At 40.7% G+C, this 14,365-nt stretch overlaps 1 protein-coding gene across 1 annotated transcript; it reads left to right on the top strand.

The window, feature by feature from the left end:
* Positions 1-10,802: 10,802 nt before the first annotated feature.
* mc3r (melanocortin 3 receptor) lies at positions 10,803-11,732 on the top strand. The gene has a single exon (XM_061258011.1). The coding sequence runs from the start codon at positions 10,803-10,805 to the stop codon at positions 11,730-11,732; it is 930 nt and encodes a 309-aa protein (XP_061113995.1).
* Positions 11,733-14,365: the final 2,633 nt, after the last annotated feature.

Genomic DNA, 14,365 nt, shown 5'->3' with positions numbered 1-14,365 from the left:
ACTTGCCTGACCCGCAACAATGAGTCATGGCAAATATGCTTATTTTTGTAAATTCTCCTCGTCATTTTTCGGACTTTGAAAAAAGCAGAAATAATACCCGCAAATTGCAATCGGACTCTGCAAGCAACATGTGTTCCGAGTGTCCTCACTGCGGATGTCAAAACATTCCAGCGAAGTGGAGATGTTCAGCCAGAAAGAGATATTGGCCGCGTTTCCCGAACGCGTTAAGAACGTTCTTAAGCTAAGAACGTTCTTAACGCGTTCGGGAACCGCAGCCATTGACATTTAAAGCGATCCTCTGTAGACATTAGGATACTTTCTGTTTCTGTTTAGCTGCTTGCTTAGATTGAAAATTAGACGAGTACCTAATTCGCTGTATGATCAGTATTATTGAGCACAACTATGGCCGGTTATATTTTGTGACAGCATTGATCATTGATCTTAATGGGTAGGCCTGCATCACAAACTTATTTAGCATGTTGTATCCACAGATTATTCAAATTTAAGGATAATTATTCTCTATCCAATTTCATGATTTTGCTTTCTATGCTACACTCGTGATGTGAAGAAAGAGAAAACTGTGTGATTTTGTTTGATTAACAAGAATTGCATGCTATAAAAACAATCACAGAAGGCTTTAAAGTTGTGATTCACCTTCACTTCTATATTTAAAACTACAGAGAGACAAATCAAAAAAATATTATGTTATGTTGTCCCAAACATTATTGAGCTCATGATTATACAGTATACCATAGCTATATAAATAAATGCTGGTCAATTTTACACATTCCTTTTTTCTCCATTCATGTTTGACCAGAAAAGCATGTCCTTATGGCAACTCAGCACTTCCCTCAGTGCCTTTGGGGCAATACGAAATTGGCTTCAGTAGAGTGCCCTCTTCTGCACATTGTCAGATCCAAAGATCCACCTGTGCTACAGTAACAATGGACATAACACTAACCCACATTAACGAAAATACAGAAAGACACAGAGAAGATGAAGTCATGAACATACACATGCACCAGCAGACTGTCCAGGCCACAAACCCTCCCAGTAAAGAAAATCTATCTCTGTTAAGCACTTTGTAACTTTTCTTTAGATAAGTTCTATATAAAAACATTAATTATTATGGTTATACTGATGTTGCTGATGATGATGATGATTATCATTATTATTATTATTGTTATATGATTATATATTATTATAAATAAATCACAATCTCATCTAGTCTGTTAAAGTGTAACGCATAAAGCGTAAGTGTTTTGAATGACTGGCTGCCCACTTCAACCTGTGACACTGTGTTAAATTTTGTAACATTTAGCTAAAGGACAGAGAAACAAGTTTCACTGGACGTATTGAAACTGGGTGGGATTGGAGAGCAGATGGGGATGGGGTGAAAAAGCAGTGGTGGGGATCACTCGGGTACTTCTGTGAGACCTCAGAAACAATGCAGTCCGGACCCATTCCACAGCCCAGGGAGAAAAATGCTTCAACTTGCATGCACAAGTTTTTTTTTATTTTGTTGCCAATTTCTACTGGGTGAAATTCTGCTTTCTAGAACAACTAAGGCCTACCTGTAACTAGGTATGCATTTAATACACAACATTACAAAGAGTATTTTCCCTTTTAAACAACAAAATGTATAAGTGGATGCTTCAGCAAGCGTGATGAATTAAAATTAAAATTGAAAACTAAAGCCCTTTACCACCTGCTAAATGAGAATTTCATGGTTTTCAGGGTTGACTTTCAAAAATGTTAAGGCTTGATTAAAAAATATTCTGTCTACTTCAGGAATACCCCTTTGAGAGTTTCAGCATTACATCTGTGATTAATGAAATTCAAAACATGCTGAACAGAAAGGGCAATAAGATGTTATCAGTAGTAATAAAGCAAAGGTTGAACTTGCTGCCTTTGTCTTTTCTTCTCAACCCATAAATTTCACTGCTGAATCTCACCACAGGGTTAGTACGCCTGCTCTGGGTCCTGCATTCTAAGTACGCCCTCATATGGTGGATTCTAAGATACTCCCAACTCTCAGCGCATCTTGACAACATAAATACACTTGACGACTTTGCTTCTCCTAGACAAGTATAACAGACACGAGGAAAGTGCTAGTGTGCCTACATGAGGGGTACTCACATCTGACCCATGAAGGTGGTATTTCTGCTGGTTTTCTCTTCTACCGAGAGGTATTCATGCCACTGATTGGCCAGAGATTTAGCTTACCTGGTGTTCCAGGTTAAAGCAGTCTGGAGAGGTGAAGAATGAAACAGCAATACTACTGGCTTTGAGTGCCAGATTTGAGTAGGCTTACATCCTTACCACAGTGGAAATAAAGGGAAATAAAGCAGCTGATCCAATTGACCTCAATGAATCCAAACCTCCACCACACCAATAGGTAATTTATTTCTCTTAGGCCAATCTACTTAACAACTGAAGTCTTGGCTGTGCAAATGCAGTGCTATGCACTGCTATGCAGAAGATACCCAACTCTTCTCCTCATTCCCACCATCTGACATACAGGTTTCAGCCTGCATCTCTGCTTGCTGAGTAACATCCAGAGCTGGATGGATAACCACCATCTAAAGCTCAACCCAGGTAAGACTGAAATGATCTTCATTCCTGCTCTTACCTCTCCCCATCTGGATCTCTCCATTTCCCTCACTGACGCCATCACCCTGTGCAAGGAACCTCGGCGTGGTGATGGACAACAGACTGTCCCTCTCCGAGAACATTGTGGCGGTGACCTGGTCATGCAGGTTCTTCCTATACAACACCCAGAGAATCCGCCCCTTTCTCACCCCCTACTCAACCCAGCTTCTGGTCCAAGCGATGGTTCTGTCCCGCCTGGACTACTGCAACTCTCACCTGGCTGGCCTCCCAGCATCTGCCATCAGACCCCTCCAACTTATCCAGAATGCAGCAGCTCGTCTGATCTTCAACCTTCCCAAACACTCTCATGTCCCTCCACTGGCTGCCTGTAATGGCTCACATAAAATTCAAAACATTGGTGCTCGCCTTCCAAGCAGTTAAGGGGTCAGACGCACCTATAATAACATGAAGTATTGTTTAACAATTCGTCTACATATTTGAGGGATTATTTTACAACATCTCCGTTTATATTTATCATCCTAAATCATATTTTTTGGGCACTCCAAGGACCATCAATCAAACAGCTGTTTGTTTATTTGTTGTGAGAGGCTTTTATCCATTTTTGCAAATTAACTCTTCGTATATGATACGTGAGAGGTAATATTTCATTACATTACATTACATTACATTGCATGGCATTTAGCAGACGCTCTTATCCAGAGCGACGTACAACAAAGTGCAAATTAAACACGAGAACAAGTGCAAAGAGGACCTGAGAGGACAGTATAGTTCCGAGTCCTAGTGTAAACATGCAGAAAATCAGAACCCTTTAAGAGTACAATCAACAACAATCAATTTCGATTTATTTTACACAGTGGTATCTGTTGTGTATCATTTTCGACTTGTTGTGAAATGTTGTGTTCCACTTAGGAAGGGAGAGAACCCGTATAGCGAGATTCAACAATACAACACTTTAATAAGTATATCAGGGACGACGCACGCCCTTACAGCAGCAATACCCAGCCACAACTCCCGGCAAATCTTTATACCTTTTTACATCCTGTTTCACTTCCCGTTTTCCTGGTCTTACGTCACGAGCATTAAAGGCACAATTTCTCATTTCTCCAGTTAATGTGCATACGCATGGGTCAGAGTTTCCGTGGAGAACCGCACATTTTCCCGTCAAGTTCGTTTTTTATAAATGCCAAAGTTTGCTTAGAAAGTGGCGTACGCATTCTTTTGTGCCTACGCAACGTTTATAAATGAGGCCCCTGATCAACTTATGGTCTTAATTGAAGAACATGAAGTGAATCAAGACTAGATAATGAAGCTCTCTTATATACCTGCATGAACAAAGTAACTGAACACACATATGAAGCCATTTGTCCCAAACATTATGTTGCCCTGAAATTGGCTGAATCTAAATGTATAAAAAATAGAAAAAAATTTGAATTAATAATGATTTTTATTGCAAGTCTAACATTGGGGAGTAAAGAGCCAGATCATATATATATATTTGACTTGACTATAACACTTGACTGTAAAACATCAGCTGTCTGAGAGAGAACAGGTTTGATAGAATTGAGATAAATTTTATTTTCCAAAGATGGGTATACAACTCCACAGAAGAGCATGAGGAATGTGCTGAAAGAAAGAGCGAACATAATGCATTACAATAAAAAAGTTTATCACAATAATGTTTGTCTGCTTTGAACATATTTTCCTTTCCATTATGCTGTTTAAATCGTAGTGGGGTGGCTGGTGTGCGTCACTGGCAATGATGCATGCTGAGTGTGTAATACTTTTGTGGATCTGAGCAGGTGAGCGCCCCCCACCGCTGTCAGAAATCATTTCTCTCACAGCAGTGAAGTTAGACTTCACTGAGGTCAACATGTTTGTTCACTCGCCGCTCCAGTGTAGAAATCGTTGCAAGCTGCCAGTGGCCAGTGACGTATGCCCGTCTGTGTGAGTCATTCTACTGAGAATCATTCCATTTTGCTCTGCTGTTTCTGAATCTCCAACATGAGATACGTCCAAAATTTTACTACTTACAGTCCTCCCATGCCAGTGAATCACCCTACAGATCACACACAGTATTACAATATTACAGGGGAGACAGTGACTACTCTATTTAAACCTCACAGGCGACACTGCACTATAAGACAGACAGTGACTATTTAAGACCCAAAAGCCACACAGAGCACTACAGGGGCACCAGTGACGACATAAACCTTACAGAATACACTGTACTGTAAGAGAGACGGTGACTATTTAACACCCTTGCCACATGGTACTACTGGAAAGCCAGTGACTATCTAACACCCTATAGACAGACAGGCAGGTAGGAGGACAGGTGTATGTCTCTAGAGCTTTGTCAATGTAATAAAATGTAAGTCCTCCTGACCCATAGCTTTCATGAAGCTTCATAACTTTAAAGTATATCCATTTTCCTCTTCGAAAGAAATTGTAATTGCAATGAGTCATGGATAAATTATCAGTGCTAAGCAGAAGCCACTTTCCACCCACTCGGGCACCTGATTCAAAGAAAACCATCAAACATCTATTCCAGTTAACATGGGCTGACCTGTGTTCATCTATTCCAATTAAGATGGGCTGACCTGTGTTCATCTATTCCAATTAACATGGGCTGACCTCTGTTCTTCTATTCCAGTTAACATACACTGACCTTCAACACAAATGAAGCCATCCCCTTTAATAATCTGTGGTTAAATATTTAATCCTACACTTTATAAGGCATTTAATATGGTCTGTCATATGCCGATGAGACCCATCAGAAATAAGGTTAAGTATTTTTTTCAAAAATATTCTTTTTTTTTATGACCCTTCTTATAGATGGCCTCAGCCTTTATTGTTTGCCCCAGGTTGTCTAAAAGGGCCCCAAACCCCAGGTTGTGAACCCCTGCCGTACAACACTGTCTAAAAGTTTAAACATCACCCCTCCCCCTACGTTCAACATGAATTATTTCGATACCATTACGGTGAAGAATTTTCACTCTGACCAACAAGACCCATCCATTTTACGCCATTCGTGACATTGCAGTGGAACCTGGCTCATTGCTGCCCATCCAGTTACATTCAATTATTAAATGCAGAACAACATGTGGAAAATAGGATTATGAGTACTTTTCTTTTCTGTTATTCTGTGCCCACAACCCAGTAATTTTAGTCAATGTGTTCTGTCATTGTATGAAATGATAATTCAGCGAATGACCAAACAGGCAGACTAATCTAAAAGGCATTGTTGACCAGAGGTGCCTCTCCTGCACATTGCCTTTCCTGAACCAGCGGCAGCTCTGTTTTAAATGCCATAGCGATTAATCCCTTTACTTTGACCTAGATGAAAACCAGCAGCAACCCGTGTAGAGCCATACACCCCCACATGTTGCACTGAAAGGGGCCAAGCATTTAAAATAATATATATATATCCTAATTTGTTTTGGTCCTATCATGCAGGCTGATGGGATGTTTTTACAAATCAAGTTTGAATCCATTGATTATTTTTATGCCATGTTTTGCAGCATGAGAAATCAAAGTTGTTAGGTAACAGAAGGGTTAACACCCCTGCTATTTTGAGAAGTGTGAAAGTTAATGATCCACCTCAGTAGTTCCAGACTACAGTTTAAAGTCTCATCCCAAGGCCGGAACCTTCCACAGCACAGTGGCACAGTGTGCCCCCTACTGGCCTACAAACACCTCATCCAGCATCAACTTGTTTTTCCCAGGCATTCCCATGCGAACCAAGCCACGGTTTGCTTAGCTTTAGCAGACATGAGAAGGGTAAGGGGAGGAGCCGATCCTAGCGCTGACTGCAAAATGCTGCAGCATTAGAAGTACTTTTCTTTGTGAGGTTGAAGTAAAAGTCCTTCCTGGACACAACTGAATTTGACTGGTCAAGCAGTACATAAAAGGTCAGCACAGAGATTATGGCTACATGTTCTGACAGGTCCCTTCAATAACCTCCTGATGACCCGCTCACATGAACTAGCATTTCTTTCATGGTGTTTTCTATCTGTTTTCTTTTTATTAAATTTATTTCTTATTATTATTATTTTAATGTTATTTTAATTTGATTTTAATAGCCTATCTTTTATCCTATCTTTTTTATATCTCTGTGAAGTGCTTTATAACGTTTGTTAGGATAAGCGTTATATAAATAAAGATGTATTCAGAGCTGCAGCGCACAGCCGCATTTAGAAGAGCACTGAGCTTCATCTCCATATGAAAGACATAAAAACAAAGGTAGACATGCAGTTCAATTGTTCGAGAGCTCTTCAGTGTTTGAGAGATGCGCTGAAATCCTTTTCCAACACCATATTTTGAGATTATGAATGAAAAATATTCAGTTGGGAAAAAAAAAATCATTATGTTTTCATTCTCACAGAAACCATAACAGGTTAGTTTGGCTTCAATTCAATTTCAATGTCTTTTAGAGATTATACACTCAGTGAGCACTTTATTGGGTATTTATTAGAATTGTAAACATATTGGTCTTCTGCTGCTGTAGCCTATACACTTAAGAGGTTTGACGCATTGTGTGTAGCGATGCTCTTTTGCATACTACTATTGTAATGTGTGGTTAACAAATATTTGCATTCCCAAGCTGGTGTACAGGTCTACCTAATAAAGTGCTCACTGAGTGTATATCTGTGGTTCTCAACCCTGAACCTAGCGCACAATCCTGTCTGCTGGTTTTTGTTGTTATTCAGCACTTAATTGGCCAATTAAAGCCGATTACAGTTCAGTTAGACAATTCACGATTAATTAAGCAATATTTGTTGAGCTTAAATGTAAATATAAACTTCGGCATCAAGGCTCTGACTCTCATGACTCCCAGTTGTAAGCCAGCCGAAACAACAGGGAGTGACTACAACCCCCTACAACAAGGCTTCATAAGCAGGATAATTCAAGCACATGCAAATATAAAATGTGGCAACAGCATGAGCCAGGAAGCAGGGCATTTTCAGAGCAGGGCAACAAGAGCTAGCAGGCAGCACAGCATGATAGAACAACAGCAGAATGAGCAAGGGCCTGAAGAGGTAAGGTTGGTGGTTTATATAGCTCCTCCCATTAGACGTAAGCACCATGTGAGGGGGCAGCGCTTCTCGAGTTGTCTGCCTGAACTAGCTCCATTTCTCTGCATCAATTTTACTCACCTACTTGGGTACAAACTGATTACTCATTTTAAGGTGAAATGAAAACCAACAGGCACTGTGAACTGCCAGGATCAGGGCCTGAACCACAGACTGTGTATATAGTATACACAGAATATACAAATGTACCAAACAATAAGGATGCCCTCATGATATTATTCTCCATCAGGCTTAAACAGCAGGAATTGGGATTTATCAGACCAGGTAATGTTTTTCTAATCCTCCAGCATCCAAGGCCTTCATTACTTAGCCCATTGAAACAGCAGTATCCTGTTTTTGGCTGAACTAAGTGAGCCTCTGTGAGGTCATTGGTGTACACCATTCGTGTCAATGTGTGACAAGCTATGCGTTGTTTTATGGGTCTTTCAGGACCAGTATTGTACTGGACTGTTGACTAACTGTACACTGTCTGTTGCTCTACACAATTTGAGTAATCCTTTCATCAATTTTATCATGGGACATTACTGAGCACTGGCTAGCCCATGTCCTTTGGGTGGGAGGCCATTCCAGATGCACATTGAGAGAGGATAGGACAAGAAGTGAAGACGGGGAAATTGAGAGAATGTGAAGTATGCAAATAGAATGTCCCAGCTCCTTCAAACTTCGGTAGCCAAATCAGTTACAGATGCATTGCAGATGAAGAGAGGTGGATCCACAGGTCAATCATATATACATCAGGCAATACTTCCACAAAGGATATGCTCTTGGAATAAGCCCACTTTTCAGTTAAAATCCCTCTTCAGCCTCCCTCTTTAGTTTGGTCTACTTCATCTTCACTAATTAAAGTTAATGAAAACAGATTAAATTAAATGGGGATAATAGCTTTATCTAGGATTCACAGGTTCAGCCTATCAGAGGAAATGACATGTATTCCAAACATTTTCTACATTCACTGTAGTGTGCTGGCAGTCCTTTTAATGGTTTTAAAAGTTCAAGGTGCTGCATTTAATAAAAAAACCTCATTCATTGTAGCTCCAATTCATACTATCATGAGTCAATTCTGACAAGCGTCCCTGGCAACAATGTTGAAACCGCTGCTCTAGCCACAATTGCTGGTGAAACGCTGCAGAGCAAGGATTCTAGAAGATTCTAACAGTATTATGAATAATGCAGCAAAATTAATCCGTAATATTATTTTTCCATTTACACCATTTCCTCCATTGAGCGCTTTCTGTGATATTTTTTGGATGGCAACTGTCAACCTTAACATAGCCTATGGTGATATGTGTAGGCTAAGCATTTTAACATAGCCAATTACCATTTCTGTAATTACAATACAGATTCTGGAATGTGTTGAGATCAATAATTGTGCCCCTGTCAATTGTTCGAGTGACACTGTAAACAGTTTTGATATATCCAGTGTTCCTTCCCCTGTTACGGTAAAATTGATGACAGCCACTTATCAAAGACTCAAACCTCACAACGTACAACATAATGTTGGCCTGCCAAAACAAATTTTAAAATAAAATAAATTCTAAATTACAGGCAAACAAGCATGTTCTGTCTTTCCATTATTATTATTTTCCACTGTAACATCTGAAATCAAATTTATTGGCACATACTGAAATAATGGCTTAGGCTAATTGGTTTAATGTACACACAAATATATAAACCTGTTCTTAAATTGCCAAATTTATCTATGAGCCACAAAAACAAACTGTTATGCACTGTAAGCAATCTAGCCTTTGGGTACGACGCTATATGTAATTATAAATAAGTTTCCAGGGCATGGAATAGAGGAGGGTTGTAGTGGAGTAAAGGAGTATGCATTTTTTTTAGTAATGGTATGCACCCATAGCATAGCATAAGCCTTGTAAACCAGAATTAGAATAACCTTCCTACCAGAAGTCAATTTGCTAAGTTCCCAAAGTATCAGAATACATATTCAGTTGGACCAAATTGACAGTCTCAGCACACAGTAGGAAAGCTTGGAAAACTGAAACTTTCATCATCAGACACTAAGTTATTGATATTTCCACCTATCTGTCAGAGTTATTCCACCCTGACTTCACTCCGATTTTAGTATTAACTCATAATGATGGAATAATCCAACCGTTTCCATAATTGGAGGAAGAGCAGCAGTCAAAATTAATATATCATTTTTAATATATAGAGGGAACACATAAACATTTATTTGTAAAAATAACATCATAAATAAAGTTGACCTTTGAAGTGTGTGTGCTCGGCAGTGAATATACACACACACTTAGGTACCCCAGTACACCAGCTTATTAATGCAAAGATTTAATCAGCCATTAAATGCAAAAAAGCATGCAGCCATGGTCAAGAGGCTCAGCTGTTTTTCAGACCAGTTTTTCAGCTATAGTATCAGGCATTTCTTGAATGATTTAAGCGTTGACAATTCTACAAATAACTCAAATTCTGTGACACAAAAAATATAACATTTTCAATTAGACATTTAGCAGATCCCCAGACACAATGCAACTTATAAAAGCACATGCAGAAAGAAGAGATTAGATTCTAAATAATTAGTGTCACCATTCAACACAAACATGCATAAACCTAAATATACTGGAATGAATTAATATAGCGAGACATTGAGGATATAGCGCATTAAGCAGCAGATGGATTTCAGCATAACCTATTTGCATAAGTAGGGGTATTCCGCCCAGTATACAGTACATGTTCAGATTTTGAAATGTGCAGCTTGTCTTGTAATGTGACTGACAGGGGCTGCACGTGCTGTGGTTCCCACAGTCTCACACTGCTGTTAGATCATAGGAGTGGACAGCAGTCGCTAGCACTGATTCTTTTAACAAAAAAGGAGGAGCTTGCTGACGGTGATGTCCGCCTGTGTGTATTGAGTATTGCCGAGTGTCTCCCCTTCCATTCACACATTCAAGGTCTGAGCAGGCAGAAGGCGGGCTCTTTCATTCTCTCTCCCTCTCCCTCAGTCTCCGATCTGCGAGCATGATGGGCTCAGTCAGGGAAAGGGAGCGGCCAGTAGATCATTAGAGGAGAACCGCTCCAGCTCTGGAGGCTTGACCTGAGGACCACAGCGAGGTTGAGACCCGGCAAATGAACGGCACAGGGGTGGCGAACGACACAGGCAACCGCAGCGCTACAGGGCTGTGCGAGCAGGTCCTGATCCAGCCTGAGGTCTTCCTGACCCTGGGCATAGTCAGCCTGCTGGAGAATATCCTGGTCATCCTGGCTGTGGCCAAGAACAAGAACCTGCACTCGCCCATGTACCTCTTCCTCTGCAGCCTGGCAGCGGCCGACATGCTGGTGAGCGTCTCCAACTCGCTGGAGACGGCGGTCATCTCCGTCCTCAACAACCGCTACCTGGTGGTGAGCGACCGCTTCATCCAGCTCATGGACAACGTCTTCGACTCCATGATCTGCATCTCGCTGGTGGCGTCCATCTGCAACCTGCTGGCCATCGCTGTGGACCGCTACATCACCATCTTCTACGCCCTGCGCTACCACAGCATCGTCACGGTCCGCAAGGCCCTGCTGGCCATCGGCGCCATCTGGGCCGCCTGCGTGGTCTGCGGCATCATCTTCATCGTCTACTCGGAGAGCAAGACGGTCATCATCTGCCTCATCACCATGTTCTTCACCATGCTGGCGCTCATGGCCACGCTCTACGTGCACATGTTCCTGCTGGCCCGCCTGCACGTGAAGCGCATCGCCGCTCTGCCCGCCCAGGGCGTGGTCCGCCAGCAGACCTGCATGAAGGGCGCAGTCACCATCACCATCCTGCTGGGCGTCTTCGTCTGCTGCTGGGCGCCCTTCTTCCTGCACCTCATCCTCATCATCGCCTGCCCCAAGGACCCCTACTGCATCTGCTACATGTCCCACTTCACCACCTACCTGGTGCTCATCATGTGCAACTCTGTCATCGACCCTGTCATCTACGCCTTCCGCAGTCAGGAGATGCGCAAGACCTTCAAGGAGATCATCTGCTGTTTCGGCGCCAGCTGCGCTTTCCGCTGCAAGTACTGACAGCCGCCGGGGCCAGCCGAGAGGCAGCGGGGAACTCTGCTTGGCATGGAGAAGGTTCCTTTTTGCTATTGCGTATCTCTCCGGAGAGGGATACCCTCAGGTTGTGCACTATAATGGCTTCATGTATGTATTTGTTAAAAAAAAAACAAGCAACTATTAAAGTTAAGTGAAGTGGCTGCTTGCTATTGAGTATCTCTCTGGGCAGGGATACCTTCAGGTTATGCACTATAATGGCTTCATGTATTTATTAGTTAAAAAAACAAGCAACTATTAAAGTTAAGTGAAGTGGCTGCTTCCTCCAGCACTCGTCAATTTGCATGTGTGACTATTTCTTTGCTCCAGACCATAGAAGAATGGTCAAACAGGGACAGTTTAATAGAAATGCATTTTAACCTACGCACTTGTAAGTCACTTTGGATTAAAAGCGTCTGCCAAATTACTAAAATGTAATGTAAAATGTAAAATGAGACAGTGCCTGTACAAACAATTGCTTTAAAAACCTTTTTCTCAACCATAATCGGTTTTGTGTGTTAGGCAATTACACAGAGAAGCAGCATCCCCACTCCCTAAAAGGCAAGAAACTCACCATGGTACAACTATACTGAGCAAATACTTAAATACCCGAGATGCGCAGATATCTGTTTGCAGAGATAATTCAGCAGTGATAATTCAGAAGTTAGTATGTTTTAGATTCAGATTTCATGGAGAGACAGCTGAGAGACTAGCCTGGCTATGCAACATTGTGTACAAATATCCCTTTGATATTTCAAATAACAAATTATGAAAGTGCACACTATGTAGGGCTTTGCTTGTATTATCTTAATTATACGCTTTTTCAACAAACTAAATATTATTGTTGCTATTATTAGCTCTAGGTGGACAGGTCTCCATATACAAGCTTTTTTCCTGTACTATGAATGCAACATTTACTAAATGACAATTCAAAATATGCACCCTATTCTACAGGCAGTCATCAAAATAAAATACACTAGCATGACATTGAGTATTTCTTCACATTTGAGTATTTCTTGAGTTATTTGAAAAAGGAATCATGCAAAGTTTATGATTAAAAAACATGGTTAATGTTTTAAACAAAAATGTCATGTGCGAACATATCCACAAGTGTTCAGTGCATGCTGAGTATCTTGGTTCGTTCCAAAGAAAAATGACTGTGAGCATGGATTTAAAATACAAATATTTGTATGTGTGACTTAAGATGGTGTTTAATAAAAAAATAGGAATACAGAAAGCATAGTCTGTAACCATGATATTAGTCTTGTACTATTTGTAGAAAAGAAATTATGTAGAGGCTTGTTTCATGTTTTGATAAAATAATGTTATTGTTCCTAATTTGACTGGAGAATATTGTCTCTATAGAAGAATAGTGTACATAAATCAGCAGCTAATGCATCTAATGTTTCTGACTGAAGAAAAGGATGTTTTAGCGCTGACTTACTGAAGTACTGAATACCTTTCCTCTCTCACTGAATAGAACCCACCATTAAATGCATCACATTTACAAAGGTTTCTATTCTCTTGCCTTCAATCAGGCACATATTTTACTGAAGGTGATGCCTCTGCTTCATCCATTGTTCATGTACTTAATACAAGTCAACTGCACCTGTCAGATCACTTGTATACTTTGGTATTCATTGGCTGCTTATATCCATAGCAGCTGGATATATATTGAAGCTAGTCAGGCTAATCACCTGTACTCATCATTTAAACCCTGTCCACCTGACTGATACTCAAACTCAAACTCACAATTTCTTGCCTTCAGCCTATCACCTATGAATTGATCTTCCTTTGGAGCACTTTAAACTGGACACTTTCCTTGACTCATCTGGGTGAACTCATAAATATGTAATCATGCCTCTTTTTTATTATTCTGATGAACATTTACCATAATACCACCCTACCTGAATAGAGAGCTATCGGCTTTCTCAAAGTCAGCAGGCGTTGTTTTCTGCACAGTTAATGCAATCGATAGATGTTAGCAAGCCAGTGAACACAGGATGGTGGCGTTGAATGAATTGGATTCCTTCTCACATTGAATTATCTCATCTGGAGCCTAATCAATTGGGGCTATGGAGGTATTCAGACCCAGCTCAACTCTGCTCTGTTATGCATATAACACAAGGGCCAATAATACACCAATCACAATGCCAGTCATAATTGAACAAATTGATTTGGATTTGATTAAAATCAGAAAAGAATTGTGTGTCTGACTCTTCATAAGGATAAGCCCTTTCACCCCAGCCTACAGTGAGAGCTTTGCACAGGCTGTAAAAACATCAATCTTTTCTTTGATGATTTTATGAAGTACCTATTTTTACAAAGTGTAGGGGGGAAAGGCATTATCCCAAGGTATAAAATTATAAGGAAAACTGCTGGGTTTCTAAAGTAGTCCAAGTGAAAATAGTTTTCTTGTCGAGGGTCTAAATGCAGGCAGTATGGTATTAATTTGTCATGGGATACAGCTACAGATCTCCTTCCCTTGCCTATTAGTGCCAGGATGCTACTTATTTTTGTGACATGCTTGTGCACAGTCCATGTAAACAAGAATAGAAAATAGAACATGGCAGAAGGAAAGCCAGATATAGCATGGCTCAATTTGCATCATACTTTTAAAA

This window comes from Conger conger, chromosome 10 (assembly GCF_963514075.1).
Source record: "Conger conger chromosome 10, fConCon1.1, whole genome shotgun sequence".
Lineage (NCBI taxonomy): Eukaryota > Metazoa > Chordata > Actinopteri > Anguilliformes > Congridae > Conger > Conger conger.
This window is presented reverse-complemented; position numbering and strand designations above follow the sequence as displayed.